This window comes from Oncorhynchus tshawytscha, linkage group LG32 (genome assembly GCF_018296145.1).
Source record: "Oncorhynchus tshawytscha isolate Ot180627B linkage group LG32, Otsh_v2.0, whole genome shotgun sequence".
Classification (NCBI taxonomy): Eukaryota; Metazoa; Chordata; class Actinopteri; order Salmoniformes; family Salmonidae; genus Oncorhynchus; species Oncorhynchus tshawytscha.
In genome coordinates this window covers 16,366,307-16,383,158 of record NC_056460.1, presented here as the reverse complement: position 1 = coordinate 16,383,158, position 16,852 = coordinate 16,366,307, and the positions used below count along the sequence as shown (strand labels likewise).

The 16,852-nt window shown below is 48.1% G+C and overlaps 1 protein-coding gene across 1 annotated transcript in view; it reads left to right on the top strand.

Annotated features, from left to right (window-relative positions):
- Nucleotides 1-16,852, top strand: part of grin2bb (glutamate receptor, ionotropic, N-methyl D-aspartate 2B, genome duplicate b) — a 146,593-nt gene that overhangs the window by 116,486 nt on the left and 13,255 nt on the right. Inside the window, 3 exon segments of the mRNA XM_042310905.1 lie at nt 518-747; nt 965-1,125; nt 2,762-2,949. Of these exon segments, the coding sequence (XP_042166839.1) occupies nt 518-747; nt 965-1,125; nt 2,762-2,949 (579 nt within the window).

The following is a 16,852-nucleotide window of genomic DNA, read 5'->3' as shown; positions in this document are numbered from 1 at the left end:
ACTCTACTCTCTCCCTCTCTCTCTCCCTCCCTCTCTCTCTCTCCATCCTTCACTCTCTCTCTCTCTCCCTCTCTCTCTCTCTCTCCTCTCTCTCTCTCTCTCTCTGTCTCTCTCTCTCTCTCTGTCTCTCTCTCTCCCTCTCTCTCCCTCTCCCTCCAAGCACCCTATGGATGTGGATGCAGACAGCCAGGGCATCAGTTCTGATTCTGCTACAGTGGAGTCTGGTATAGCAGGAGCCAACTGGCTTTACGTCCCAATACTTCCCAACAGGATTTCTCTCCTCTCCTTTTGTTCATGATCATTGGCAGGCAGAAGGACAAGTGTCCACCATGTTGCTTTCACCTATAACATAACCTACCTCAGATCAATGGCCCCATAACAAAAAGCCAACATCAGGACTATTAAATGAAGTGCTTTTTTAATTGGTAGCATAGCCACCAAACCAATCAACTCCCTTCTCCCTCTTTCTCTCCCTCTCTATTCACATCTTCTCCACATCCCTCTTTTCTTCCCCCAGAGCCCGGTGGCCCCTCCTTCACCATCGGCAAGGCCATCTGGCTGCTGTGGGGCCTGGTTTTCAACAACTCTGTTCCCGTCCAGAACCCTAAAGGCACCACCAGTAAGATCATGGTGTCGGTGTGGGCCTTCTTCGCTGTCATCTTCCTGGCCTCCTACACTGCCAACCTGGCTGCCTTCATGATCCAGGAGGAGTATGTGGATCAGGTGTCGGGCCTCAGTGACAATAAGGTGTGTGTGTGTGTGTTTTTTTTACGTTTTTTTTTTCTCACCTGCCTGTATGTGCCCAGCGTTGCATATGTTTTCCAAGCAGATTAATTTCCGGTCAGTCCAGAAGCATAATGTATTAGGAGCATTTGATGGAACCCGATGCCTTGTCCAGCTCACCACACCAACCCCTGCTATTTTCTCTCTTCTCTTCCCGGAACCCCCCACCCCCTCTCCACAGTTCCAAAAACCCAACGCCTTCTCCCCGCCATTCCGTTTCGGAACGGTGCCCAACGGAAGCACCGAACGGAACATCCGCAACAATTACCCGGAGATGCACCAGTATATGACCAGCTTCCACCAGAAGAACGTGAACGAGGCCCTGGCAAGCCTCAAGGGAGGGTGAGAGAAGGAGAGGGAGGGAAAGAGGGAGGGAGAAGAGGGGAGGATGGGTGGAGGGTTAGGGAGAGGAGAGAGAGAGGGATGGAGGGGAGGGGAGGGATGGAGGGAGAATGGGTGAGAGAGAGGAGAGAGGGATGGATGGAGGGGAGGGAGGGAGGGCCAGGGAGAGGGAGGGATGGATGGATGGAGAACGGGTGAGAGAGAGGAGAGAGGGATGGATGGAGGGGAGGGAGGGAGTGAGGGTGGAAAGCTAGCAGAGCTGCTGCTGTTGCTTGCTGCTGCCTGCCACTGCTCCTTAGCTCAGAATAGCAGCAAGCAACAGCCTGGTGGTGGTTGGTGGAGGCTGAGAGCTGATCTGATGTGACGGTCTCCTCCCTTCTTCCTTTCCAAGAATTAAGAATGCAGAGTGCGGATTAGAACACTAGAGCTTCATATAGCCATCTGTGGGTTTATCTTCTTTTGGCTTGGTTGGGAGGGAGCTAGTTGAACTGCTATCTAGCCATTGGTATTGTAAAATGGTTTGTCTGCAGGGGTGTGTATCACTAACATGCTGTAGCCATGGGGAGATGATGAGTTGTGGGTTTGTCACCTAAACCTGTCATAGGTCACTTAGTATAAACGTAACGTAATAACGTAATAAATGTAAAGTGTTGGTCCCATGTTTCATGAGCTGAAATAAAAGATCCCAGAGACATTCCGTACGCACAAAAAGCTTATTTCTCTCAAATGTTGTGCACAAATTTGTTTACATCCCTGTTAGTGAGCATTTCTCCTTTGCCAAGATAATCCATCCACCTGACAGATGTGGCATATCAAGAAGCTGATTAAACAGCATGATCATTACACAGGTGCATCTTGTGCTGGGCACAATAAAAAGCCACTCTAAAATCTGCAGTTTTGTCACACAACACAATTGCACAGATGTGTCAAGTTTCGAGGGAGCGTGCAATTGGCATGCCGACTGCAGGAATGTCCACCAGAGCGGTTGCCAGATAATTAAATGTTTATTTCTCTACCATAAGCCGCTTCCAACGACGTTTTTGAGAATTTGGCAGTACATCCAACTGGCCTCACAATGGCAGACCCTGTGTATGACGCTATGTGGGCGAGCAGTTTGCTGATGTCCACGTTGTGAACAGAGTGCCCCATGGTTGCGGTGGGAACATGGTATGGACAATGAACACAGTTGCATTTTATCAATGGCAATTTGAATGCACAGAAATATCGTGACGAGATCCTGAGGCCCATTGTGTGGCCCATTTTTACAATTTTTATATCTGTGACCAACAGATGCATATCTGTATTCCCAGTCATGTGAAATCCATAGATTAGGGACTAATTCATTTATTTTAATTTACTGATTTCCTCATATGAACTGTAACTTGTTGCATGTTGCGTTTATATTTTTGTTCAGTATATCTCTCATTACTAGGCCCTGCAGTTTTTTCCAGACCATGCGACCTCACCAGGAAAACTCCAGGCCCATGTACAGGCTGGAGTTTTACTGGTTCAGTCTTACCTTCAGGAAAAAACTCCTAACCCTGAAAATAACCAAAATCTACAATTACTAACACTTTGCTTGACCAGTACTGACCACTAACTATCCTCCACTATCTCCCTCCCTACTCCCGCTCAGTAAATTGGATGCCTTCATCTACGATGCTGCTGTGTTGAACTACATGGCCGGGAGGGACGAGGGCTGTAAACTGGTGACCATCGGCAGCGGGAAGGTGTTCGCCACCACCGGTTACGGCATCGCCATCCAGAAGGACTCTGGCTGGAAGAGAGCAGTGGACCTGGCCATCCTCATGCTGTTCGGCGATGGTAAAGCTTCAGCTGACATGCGATCGTAGAGTAGCATATTGAATAGTCATTTATTAGTCCATCTGCAGAGACAGAAATTCTTCATCTGCTCCATCCTCCACTCCCACTTCCCAAGACAACACACAAACACACAACACACACATTCTGGGTAGGAGCACAGCTTCAGCCGACCACAAAGCAGCACCCCTGCATCTACACATTTAGCAGCAAGTGCCTTGCTCAAGTGCACAACAGCAGGAGATGGTACATGGGATCTGAAACCAGCTTCCTTCTGGTTTGTAGTTCATCTCCCACTTGCATTGTCGAATCCCAGGATTGGAACACAGGATGCTGGATACCACAGTCTTAATTACACTGCTGAGTTCCATTGGCCTAGACATATTATATATAGTACTCCTCAACATGTTCTATCTAGACTCTATGGTCCACAGTATGTATAGTAGAAACACTGAGTGGTCTTGACAAGATACCTGGATGATCACCTCACGGCCATCAGAGAAACGTTCCATACACTGAGTGTACAAAACATTAGGAACACCTGCTCTTTCAATGACAGACTGACCCGGTGAATCCAGGTGAAAGCTAAGATCTCTTATTGATGTCACTTGTTAAATCCACTTCAGGCAGTGTAGATGAAGGGTCAGGTTAAAGAAGGATTTATAAGCCTTAAGACAATTGAGACATACAGTGGGGCAAAAAAGTATTTAGTCAGCCACCAATTGTGCAAGTTCTCCCACTTAAAAAGATGAGAGAGGCCTGTAATTTTCATCATAGGTACACTTCAACAATGACAGACAAAATGAGGGAAAAAAATCCAGAAAATCACATTGTAGGATTTTTAATGAATTGATTTGCAAATTATGGTGGAAAATAAGTATTTGGTCACCTACAAACAAGCAAGATTTCTGGCTCTCAAAGACCTGTAACTTATTCTTTAAGAGGCTCCTCTGTCCTCCACTTGTTACCTGTATTAATGGCATCTGTTTGAACTTGTTATCAGTATAAAAGACACCTGTCCACAACCTCAAACAGTCACACTCCAAACTCCACTATGGCCAAGACCAAAGAGCTGTCAAAGGACACCAGAAACAAAATTGTAGACCTGCACCAGGCTGGGAAGACTGAATCTGCAATAGGTAAGCAGCTTGGTTTGAAGAAATCAACTGTGGGAGCAATTATTAGGAAATGGAAGACATACAAGACCACTGATAATCTCCCTCGATCTGGGGCTCCACGCAAGATCTCACCCCGTGGGGTCAAAATGATCACAAGAACGGTGAGCAAAAATACCAGAACCACACGGGGGGACCTAGTGAATGACCTGCAGAGAGCTGGGACCAAAGTAACAAAGCCTACCATCAGTAACACACTACGCCGCCAGGGACTCAAATCCTGCGGTGCCAGACGTGTCCCCCTGCTTAAGCCCGTACATGTCCAGGCCCGTCTGAAGTTTGCTAGAGAGCATTTGGATGATCCAGAAGAAGATTGGGAGAATGTCACATGGTGAAACCAAAATATAACTTTTTGGTAAAAACTCAACTTGTCGTGTTTGGAGGACAAAGAATGCTGAGTTGCATCCAAAGAACACCATACCTACTGTGAAGCATGGGGGTGGAAACATCATGCTTTGGGGCTGTTTTTCTGCAAAGGGACCAGGACGACTGATCCGTGTAAAGGAAAGAATGAATGGAGCCATGTATCGTGAGATTTTGAGTGAAAACCTCCTTCCATCAGCAAGGGCATTGAAGATGAAACGTGGCTGGGTCTTTCAGCATGACAATGATCCCAAACACACCGCCCGGGCAACGAAGGAGTGGCTTCGTAAGAAGCATTTCAAGGTCCTGGAGTGGCCTAGCCAGTCTCCAGATCTCAAACCCATAGAAAATCTTTGGAGGGAGTTGTAAGTCGATGTTGCCCAGCAACAGCCCCAAAACATTATTGCTCTAGAGGAGATATGCATGGAGGAATGGGCCAAAATACCAGCAACAGTGTGTGAAGACCTTGTGAAGACTTACAGAATACGTTTGACCTCTGTCATTACCAACAAAGGGTATATAACAAAGTATTGCGATAAACTTGTGTTATTGACCAAATACTTATTTTCCCACCATAATTTGCAAATAAATGCATTTAAAATCCTACAATGTGATTTTCTGGATTTTTTTTCTCATTTTGTCTGTCATAGTTGAAGTGTACCTATGATGAAAATTACAGGCCTCTCATATTTTTAAGTGGGAGAACTTGCACAATTGGTGGCTGACTAACTGACTTTTGCCCCACTGTATATTGTGTATGTGTGCCATTCAGAGGATGAATGGGCAAGACACTGGTTTGAGTGTGTCAAGAACTGCAACGCTGCTGGGTTTTTCATGCTCAACAGTTTACTGTGTGTATCAAGAATGGTCCACCACCCAAATGACATTCAGCCAACTTGACACAAGTGTGGGAAGCATTGGAGTCAACATGGCCCAGCATCCCTGTGGACAAATTGAGGCTGCTCTGAGCGTAAAAGGGACTCAATATTAGTAAGGTGTTCTTAATGTTTAGTACACTCAGTGTTTAAACATGGACATGGTCACACACACACACACACACACACACGCACGCACGCAAACGCACACACACACACACACACACACACACACACACACACACACACACACACACACACACACACACACACACACACACACACACACACACACACACACACACACACAACAATGGCTCGAATGCACTTGGCATTTTCTATCATATGTCCCAGTTTTTATAATGTATGGGAGGTCATTACAGTGTGAGAGGGATATGGTGTGGATTGTTTCAGACAGTTGAAAGACTCTTGATACAAGAGGCTAGGGATTTGGATTCACCACTGAAAGTGAGCTTCACACACAGTAGCATGCATCTCTACAGTATGTACCAGACCTTACGACCAGGAATACAACTTTCCCGAAGCGGATCCTGTGTTTTGCCCACCACCCGGGACAATGGATCAGATCCCAGCCGGCGATCCAATACAACGACGCCATAAAAGGGGCAGACGAAGCGGTCTTCTGGTCAGACTCCAGAGACGGGCACATCGTGCACCACTCCCTAGCATGCTACTCGCCAATGTCCAGTCTCTTGACAACAAGGTTGATGAAATCCGAGCAAGGGTAGCATTCCAGAGAGACATCAGAGACTGTAACGTTCTTTGCTTCACGAAAACATGGCTCACTCGAGACATGCTATCGGAGTCGGTACAGCCAGCTGGTTTCTTCACGCATCGCGCAGACAGAAACAAACATCTTTCTGGTAAGAAGAGGGGCGGGGGGGGTATGCCTTATGATTAGCGCGACGTGGTGTGATCATAACAACATACAAGAACTCAAGTCCTTCTGCTCACCTGACTTAGAATTCCTCACAATCAAATGTCGACCGCATTATCTACCAAGAGAATTCTCTTCGATTATAATCACAGCCGTATATATCCCCCCCAAGCAGACACTTCGATGGCCCTGAACGAACTTTATTTGACTCTATGTAAACTGGATACCACATATCCTGAGGCTGCATTCATTGTAGCTGGGGATTTTAACAAGGCTAATCTGAAAACAAGACTCCCTAAATTCTATCAGCATATCGATTGTGCTACCAGTGCTGGTAAAACCCTGGATCATTGTTATTCTAACTTCCACAACGCATATAAGGCCCTCCCCCACCCTCCTTTCGGAAAAGCTGACCACGACTCCATTTTGTTGCTTCCAGCCTATAGACCGAAACTAAAACAGGAAGCTCCCGCTCTCAGGTCTGTTCAACGCTGGTCCAACCAATCTGATTCCACGCTTCAAGATTGCTTCGAACACGTGGATTGGGATATGTTCCGCATAGCGTCAAACAACAACATTAACGAATACGCTGATTCGGTGAGTGAGTTCATTAGCAAGTGCATTGGTGATGTCGTACCCACAGCAACTATTAAAACATTCCCAAACCAGAAACCGTGGATTGATGGCAGCATTCGCGCGAAACTGAAAGCGCAAACCACTGCTTTTAACCAGGGCAAGATGACCGGACACATGACCGAATACAAACAGTGTAGCTATTCCCTCCGCAAGGCAATCAAACAAGCTAAGCGTCAGTATAGAGACAAAGTAGAGTCGCAATTCAACGGCTCAGACACAAGAGGTATGTGGCAGGGTCTACAGTCAATCACGGATTACAAAAAGATAACCAGCCCCTTCGCGGACCAGGATGTCTTGCTCCCAGACAGACTAAACAACTTCTTTGCTCGCTTTGAGGACAATACAGTGCCACTGACACGGCCCGCTACCAAAACCTGCGGACTCTCCTTCACTGTAGCCGACGTGAGTAAAACATTTAAACGTGTTAACCCTCGCAAGGCTGCAGTCCCAGACGGCATCCCCAGCCGCGTCCTCAGAGCATGCGCAGACCAGCTGGCTGGTGTGTTTACGGACATATTCAATCAATCCTTATCCCAGTCTGCTGTCCCCACATGCTTCAAGAGGGCCACCATTGTTCCTGTTCCCAAGAAAGCTAAGGTAACTGAGCTAATCGACTACCGCCCCATAGCACTCACTTCCGTCATCAAGAAGTGCTTTGAGAGACTAGTCAAGGACCATATCACCTCCACCCTACCTGACACCCTAGACCCACTCCAATTTGCTTACCACCCCAATAGGTCCACAGACGACGCAATTGCAACCACACTGCACACGGCCCTAACCCATCTGGACAAGAGGAATACCTATGTGAGAATGCTGTTCATCGACTACAGCTCAGCATTTAACACCATAGTACCCTCCAAACTCGTCATCAAGCTCAAAACCCTAGGTCTCGACCCCGCCCTGTTCAATTGGGTACTGGACTTCCTGACGGGCCGCCCCCAGGTGGTGGGGGTAGGTAACAATTTCTCCACCCCGCTGATCCTCAAAACTGGGGCCCCACAAGGGTGCGTTCTGAGCCCTCTCCTGTACTCCCTGTTCACCCACGACTGTGTGGCCATGCACGCCTCCAACTCAATCATCATTTAAATCATTTTGTCTGCAATCATTTGCAGACAACACTACAGTGGTAGGCTTCATTACCAACCACAACGAGACGGCCTACAGGGACGAGGTGATGGCCCTCGGAGTGTGGTGTCAGGAAAATAACCTCACACTCAATGTCAACAAAACAAAGGAGATGATCGTGGACTTCAGGAAACAGCAGAGGGAGCACCCCCCTATCCAAATCGACGGGACAGTAGTGGAGAGGGTAGAGAGTTTTAAGTTCCTCGGCGTACACATCACGGACAAACTGAATTGGTCCACCCACACAGACAGCGTGGTGAAGAAGGCGCAGTAGCGCCTCTTCAACCTCAGGAGGCTGATGAAATTCGGCTTGTCACCAAAAGCACTCACAAGCTTTTACAGATGCACAATCGAGAGCATCCTGTCGGGCTGTATCACCGCCTGGTATGGCAACTGCTCCTGCCACAACCGTAAGGCTCTCCAGAGGGTAGTGAGGTCTGCACAACGCATCACCAGGGGCTAACTACCTGCCCTCCATGACACCTACACCACCCGATGTCACAGGAAGGCCATAAAGATCATCAAGGAGATCAACCACCCGAGCCACTGCCTGTTCACCCCAGATAGCATCAAGGGTGGGCATGCTTACGTCTGGTGGGGTGGAGGTCTTTTGGGGGTGGAGGTCTGGTGGGGTGGAGGCCTGGTGGGGGTGGAGGTCTGGTGGGGTGGAGGTCTGGTGGGGTGGAGGTCTGGTGGGGGTGAAGGTCTTGTGGGGGTGGAGGTCTGGTGGGGTAGGGTGGAGGTCTGGTGGGGAGGAGGTCTGGTGGGGGTGGAGGTCTGGTGGGGTGGAAGTCTGGTGGGGGTGGAGGTCTGGTGGGGGTGGAGGTCTGGTGGGGGTGGAGGTCTGGTGGGGGTGGAGGTCTGTTGGGGTGAAGGTCTGGTGGGGTGGAAGTCTGGTGGGGTGAAGGTCTGGTGGGGGTGGAGGTCTGGTTGGGGTGAAGGTCTGGTGGGGGTGGAGGTCTGGTGGGGTGGAGGTCTGGTGGGGGTATACTGTAGGTCTAGGACATACAGATGTAGGATCTTAATTAGACCAGTACTGTTGTAGCAAAAATAATCCTGCAGAAACAGGATTTGAATGTTTAGTCCATGAAGTTGCTTGATCGGTGGTTAGGTTATTAGCTGGACAAAAGTAGGCTACATACAATACTGTTAATATAACCGTGTGTTAGTGCGGGTTTTCAGTGAATTTATGTAAATCAATAAGCTCATTTGCATTTCCTGCAGCACAGGAAAATTCTCAGCAACATATGAGTGGTCAAATTAAGATCCTACATCTGTACATGGAACACATACAGAAGTGAATAGCTTTTATTAAGTAGGACACTTGTAGGACTTCTCCATTGATTCTATTCTACAGGGCCAATGAAAACAAGAACAGCTCAAGTCTTGTGCAAATATATTTCAACCAGGTCATGTGTAGGGGTAGGTGGAGGAGTATTGAGGTCAACCCAAAGAATGCATGTCCTACATCTGAGGAGCTCAAAGTCATCTTGACACAACCTGCTGAGCTTTCTTTGCGTCCTTCACTGTGGCCTACTTTATCAGGAAGTCTTCACAACCAGGCAGGCAAAATCTGCTACTGTCCAGGCAGCGAGTGAGTTAGCACACTGTTAGTTACACAAGCACTAGGGGAGTGGGAAATCCCCTTTGGTGAGATACAGACTGGTGGCTCACATCAAACAAATCTCACCGGACATGTCCTCCCCAATCTCCCTCCTCTCCCCCTCAGCACCAATTCCAGGGCACAGAGGGGGGGCTATGGGGACATATTTTAGGGTGGGACCGGCGATCACATGACTGTGTGTGTACTTCCTCCCGAACCCCAAGGACTAGCAGAAGTCCCATGAGGCTGTTGTTTCCCACATCAAGACCAGATAACGAGTGACTTGCATAATCAATGATTAATGAAGATTATCTGTGACGAGGGATGTGTTGGGGGAACATAACACAACATGACATGTGTTGCACACACCCAGGAACCTTGTGAGAATGCTGCATGTGAGAATGCTGTTCATTGACTTCTGTAACTGTACAAGCCTTGGTTTCATGCATGTTAACATCAGAAATGTGTTTTACTCACTGCTTTTAGCACACTCCACCAACCCTAATGTCCTTACCGTGTCTGAATCCTGGCTTAGGAAGGCCACCAAAAATTCTGAGATTTCCATACCCAACTACAACATTTTCTGTCAAGATAGAACTGCCAAAGGGGGAGGAGTTGCAATCTACTGCATAGATAGCCTGCAAAGTTCTGTCATACTTTCCAGGTCTATGCCCAAACAGTTCGAGGTTCTAATTTTAAAAATGAATCTCTTCAGAAATAAGTCTCTCACTGTTGCAGCCTGTTATAGACCCCTCTCTCAGCTCCCAGCTGTGCCCTGGACACCATATGTGAATTGATTGCCCCCCATCTATCTTCAGAATTTGTTCTGTTAGGTGGCCTAAACTGGGATATGCTTAACACCCTGGCAGTCCTACAGTCTCACACAAATTATCACGGAACACACTAGGTACAACCCTAAATCTGTAAACATGGGCACCCTCATAGATATTATCCTGACCAACTTGCCCTCCAAATACACCTCTGCTGTTTTCAATCAGGATCTCAGCGATCACTGCCTCATTGCCTGCATCTGCTATAGGTCCGCGGTCAAACGACCACCCCTCATCACTGTCAAGCGCTCCCTAAAACACTTCTGCGAGCAGACCTTTCTAATCGACCTGGCCCGGGTTTCTTGGAAGGATATTAACCTCATCCCGTCAGTAGAGCATGCCTGGTCATTCTTTGAAAGTAATTGCCTCACCATCTTGAATAAGCATGCCCCTTTCAAAAAATGTAGAACTAAAAACAGATATAGCCCTTGGTTCACTCCAGACCTGACTGCCCTCGACCAGCACAAAAACATCCTGTGGTGGACTGCACTAGCATTAAATAGTCAGTCCCAGCAACTTTTCAGGGAAGTCAGGAACCAATACACACAGTCAGTTAGGAAAGCAAAGGCTAGCTTTTTCAAACAGAAATTTGCTCCAAAACTCCAAAAGGTTTTGGGACCCTCTAAAGTCCATGGAAAATAAGAGCACCTCCTCCCAGCTGCCCATTGCACTGAGGCAAGGAAACACTGTCACCACCGATAAATCCACGATAATCGAGAATTTCAAGAAGCATTTCTCTACGACTGGAAACGCTTTCCTCCTGGCTACCCAAACCCTGGCCAACAGCTCCGCAGCCCCCACAGCTACTTGCCCAAGCATCCCCAGCTTCTCCTTCACCCAAATTCAGATTGCAGATGTTCTGAAAGAGCTGAAAAACCTGGACCTGTACAAATCAGCTGGGCTAGACAATCTGGACCCTCTCTTTCAAAAATTATCCGCCTCCATCGTTGCAACTCCTATTACCAGTCTGTTCAACCTGTCTTTTGTATTGTCCGAGATTCCTAAAGATTGGAAAGCTGCCGCGGTCATCCCCCTCTTCAAAGGGGGTGACACTCTAGACCCAAACTGTTACAGATCTATATCCATACTGCCCTGCCTTTCTAAAGTCTTCGAAAGCCAAGTTATTAACAAACAGATCACTGACAATTTCAAATCCCACCATACCCTCTCCTCTGTCCAATCCGGTTTCCAAGCTGGTCACGGGTGCACCTCAGCCATGCTCAAGGTACTAAACGATATCATAACCGCCATCGATAAAAGACAGTACTGTGCAGCTGTCTTCATCGACCTGGCCAAGGCCTTAGACTCTGCCAATCACCGTATTATTATTATAGGCAAACTCAATAGCCTTGGTTTCTCAAATGACTGCCTCGCCTGGTTCACCAACTACTTCAAATCAAATCAAATCAAATCAAATTTTATTTGTCACATACACATGGTTAGCAGATGTTAATGCGAGTGTAGTGAAATGCTTGTGCTTCTAGTTCCGACAATGCAGTAATAACGAACAAGTAATCTAACTAACAATTCCAAAAAAACTACTGTCTTATACACAGTGTAAGGGGATAAAGAATATGTACATAAGGATATATGAATGAGTGATGGTACAGAGCAGCATAGGCAAGATACAGTAGATGATATCGAGTACAGTATATACATATGAGATGAGTATGTAAACCAAGTGGCATAGTTAAAGTGGCTAGTGATACATGTATTACATAAGGATGCAGTCGATGATATAGAGTACAGTATCTACGTATGCATATGAGATGAATAATGTAGGGTAAGTAACATTATATAAGGTAGCATTGTTTAAAGTGGCTAGTGATATATTTACATCATTTCCCATCAATTCCCATTATTAAAGTGGCTGGAGTAGAGTCAGTGTCATTGACAGTGTGTTGGCAGTAGCCACTCAATGTTAGTGGTGGCTGTTTAACAGTCTGATGGCCTTGAGATAGAAGCTGTTTTTCAGTTTCTCGGTCCCAGCTTTGATGCACCTGTACTGACCTCGCCTTCTGGATGACAGCGGGGTGAACAGGCAGTGGCTCGGGTGGTTGATGTCCTTGATGATCTTTATGGCCTTCCTGTAGCATCGGGTGGTGTAGGTGTCCTGGAGGGCAGGTAGTTTGCCCCCGGTGATGCGTTGTGCAGACCTCACTACCCTCTGGAGAGCCTTACGGTTGAGGGCGGTGCAGTTGCCATACCAGGCGGTGATACAGCCCGCCAGGATGCTCTCGATTGTGCATCTGTAGAAGTTTGTGAGTGCTTTTGGTGACAAGCCGAATTTCTTCAGCCTCCTGAGGTTGAAGAGGCGCTGCTGCGCCTTCCTCACGATGCTGTCTGTGTGAGTGGACAAATTCAGTTTGTCTGTGATGTGTATGCCGAGGAACTTAAAACTTGCTACCCTCTCCACTACTGTTCCATCGATGTGGATGGGGGTGTTCCCTCTGCTGTTTCCTGAAGTCCACAATCATCTCCTTAGTTTTGTTGACGTTGAGTGTGAGGTTATTTTCCTGACACCACACTCCGAGGGCCCTCACCTCCTCCCTGTAGGCCGTCTCGTCGTTGTTGGTAATCAAGCCTACCACTGTTGTGTCGTCCGCAAACTTGATGATTGAGTTGGAGGCGTGCATGGCCACGCAGTCGTGGGTGAACAGGGAGTACAGGAGAGGGCTCAGAACGCACCCTTGTGGGGCCCCAGTGTTGAGGATCAGCGGGGAGGAGATGTTGTTGCCTACCCTCACCACCTGGGGGCGGCCCGTCAGGAAGTCCAGAACCCAGTTGCACAGGGCGGGGTCGAGACCCAGGGTCTCGAGCTTGATGACGAGCTTGGAGGGTACTATGGTGTTGAATGCCGAGCTGTAGTCGATGAACAGCATTCTCACATAGGTATTCCTCTTGTCCAGATGGGTTAGGGCAGTGTGCAGTGTGGTTGAGATTGCATCGTCTGTGGACCTATTTGGGCGGTAAGCAAATTGGAGTGGGTCAAGGGTGTCAGGTAGGGTGGAGGTGATATGGTCCTTGTCTAGTCTCTCAAAGCACTTCATGATGACGGATGTGAGTGCTACGGGCGGTAGTCGTTTAGCTCAGTTACCTTAGCTTTCTTGGGAACAGGAACAATGGTGGCCCTCTTGAAGCATGTGGGAACAGCAGACTGGTATAGGGATTGATTGAATATGTCCGTAAACACACCGGCCAGCTGGTCTGCGCATGCTCTGAGGGCGCGGCTGGGGATGCCATCTGGGCCTGCAGCCTTGCGAGGGTTAACACGTTTAAATGTCTTACTCACTTCGGCTGCAGTGAAGGAGAGACCGCATGTTTTCGTTGCAGGCCGTGTCAGTGGCACTGTATTGTCCTCAAAGCGGGCAAAAAGTTATTTAGTCTGCCTGGGAGCAAGACATCCTGGTCCGTGACTGGGCTGGGTTTCTTCCTGTAGTCCGTGATTGACTGTAGACCCTGCCACATGCCTCTTGTGTCTGAGCCGTTGAATTGAGTGGTCTTCTGGTCAGACTCCGGAGACGGGCACATCGTGCACCACTCCCTAGCATTCTTCTTGCCAATGTCCAGTCTCTTGACAACAAGGTTGATGAAATCCGAGCAAGGGTAGCATTCCAGAGGGACATCAGAGACTGTAACGTTCTTTGCTTCACGGAAACATGGCTAACTGGAGAGACGCAATCCGAAGCGGTGCAGCCAGCGGGTTTCTCCACGCATCACGCCGACAGAAACAAACATCTTTCTGGTAAGAAAGCTGTTCATCTTTCTGGTAAGATCATTGTTACTCTAACTTCCGCGACGCATATAAGGCCCTGCCCCGCCCCCTTTCGGAAAAGCTGACCACGACTCCATTTTGTTGATCCCTGCCTACAGACAGAAACTAAAACAAGAAGCTCCCACGCTGAGGTCTGTCCAACGCTGGTCCGACCAAGCTGACTCCACACTCCAAGACTGCTTCCATCACGTGGACTGGGAGATGTTTCGTATTGCGTCAGACAACAACATTGACGAATACGCTGATTCGGTGTGCGAGTTCATTAGAACGTGCGTTGAAGATGTCGTTCCCATAGCAACGATTAAAACATTCCCTAACCAGAAACCGTGGATTGATGGCAGCATTCGTGTGAAACTGAAGGCACGAACCACTGCTTTTAATCAGGGCAAGGTGTCTGGTAACATGACTGAATACAAACAGTGCAGCTATTCCCTCCGCAAGGCTATCAAACAAGCTAAGCGCCAGTACAGAGACAAAGTAAAATCTCAATTCAACGGCTCAGACACAAGAGGTATGTGGCAGGGTCTACAGTCAATCACGGACTACAGGAAGAAACCCAGCCCAGTCACGGACCAGGATGTCTTGCTCCCAGGCAGACTAAATAACTTTTTTGCCTGCTTTGAGGACAATACAGTGCCACTGACACGGCCTGCAACGGAAACATGCGGTCTCTCCTTCACTGCAGCCGAAGTGAGTAAGACATTTAAACGTGTTAACCCTCGCAAGGCTGCAGGCCCAGACGGCATCCCCAGCCGCGCCCTCAGAGCATGCGCAGACCAGCTGGCCGGTGTGTTTACGGACATATTCAATCAATCCCTATACCAGTCTGCTGTTCCCATATGCTTCAAGAGGGCCACCATTGTTCCTGTTCCCAAGAAAGCTAAGGTAACTGAGCTAAACGACTACCGCCCCGTAGCACTCACATCCGTCATCATGAAGTGCTTTGAGAGACTAGTCAAGGACCATATCACCTCCACCCTACCTGACACCCTTGACCCACTCCAATTTGCTTACCGCCCAAATAGGTCCACAGACGATGCAATCTCAACCACACTGCACACTGCCCTAACCCATCTGGACAAGAGGAATACCTATGTGAGAATGCTGTTCATCGACTACAGCTCGGCATTCAACACCATAGTACCCTCCAAGCTCGTCATCAAGCTCGAGACCCTGGGTCTCGACCCCGCCCTGTGCAACTGGGTACTGGACTTCCTGACGGGCCGCCCCCAGGTGGTGAGGGTAGGCAACAACATCTCCTCCCCGCTGATCCTCAACACTGGGGCCCCACAAGGGTGCGTTCTGAGCCCTCTCCTGTACTCCCTGTTCACCCACGACTGCGTGGCCATGCACGCCTCCAACTCAATCATCAAGTTTGCGGACGACACAACAGTGGTAGGCTTGAATACCAACAACGACGAGACGGCCTACAGGGAGGAGGTGAGGGCCCTCGGAGTGTGGTGTCAGGAAAATAACCTCACACTCAACGTCAACAAAACTAAGGAGATGATTGTGGACTTCAGGAAACAGCAGAGGGAACACCCCCATCCACATCGATGGAACAGTAGTGGAGAGGGTAGCAAGTTTTAAGTTCCTCGGCATACACATCACAGACAAACTGAATTGGTCCACTCACACAGACAGCATCGTGAGGAAGGCGCAGCAGCGCCTCTTCAACCTCAGGAGGCTGAAGAAATTCGGCTTGTCACCAAAAGCACTCACAAACTTCTACAGATGCACAATCGAGAGCATCCTGGCGGGCTGTATCACCGCCTGGTATGGCAACTGCACCGCCCTCAACCGTAAGGCTTTCCAGAGGGTAGTGAGGTCTGCACAACGCATCACCGGGGGCAAACTACCTGCCCTCCAGGACACCTACACCACCCGATGCTACAGGAAGGCCATAAAGATCATCAAGGACATCAACCACCCGAGCCACTGCCTGTTCACCCCGCTGCCATCCAGAAGGCGAGGTCAGTACAGGTGCATCAAAGCTGGGACCGAGAGACTGAAAAACAGCTTCTATCTCAAGGCCATCAGACTGTTAAACAGCCACCACTAACATTGAGTGGCTACTGCCAACACACTGTCAATGACACTGACTCTACTCCAGCCACTTTAATCATGGGAATTGATGGGAAATGATGTAAATGTATCGCTAGCCACTTTAAACAATGCTACCTTATATAATGTTACTTACCCTACATTGTTCATCTCATATGCATACGTTGATACTGTACTCTATATCATCGACTGCATCCTTATGTAATACATGTATCACTAGCCACTTTAACTATGCCACTTGGTTTACATACTTATCTCATATGTATATACTGTACTCGATATCATCTACTGTATCTTGCCTATGCTGCTCTGTACCATCACTCATTCATATATCCTTATGTACATATTCTTTATCCCCTTACACTGTGTATGACAGTAGTTTTTTTTGGAATTGTTAGTTAGATTACTTGCTCGTTATTACTGCATTGTCGGAACTAGAAGCACAAGCATTTCGCTACACTCGCATTAACATCTGCTAACCATGTGTATGTGACAAATAAAATTTGATTTGATTTGATTTGATTTGACTTAGAATATGTGGACAACCAGAAATACCTAG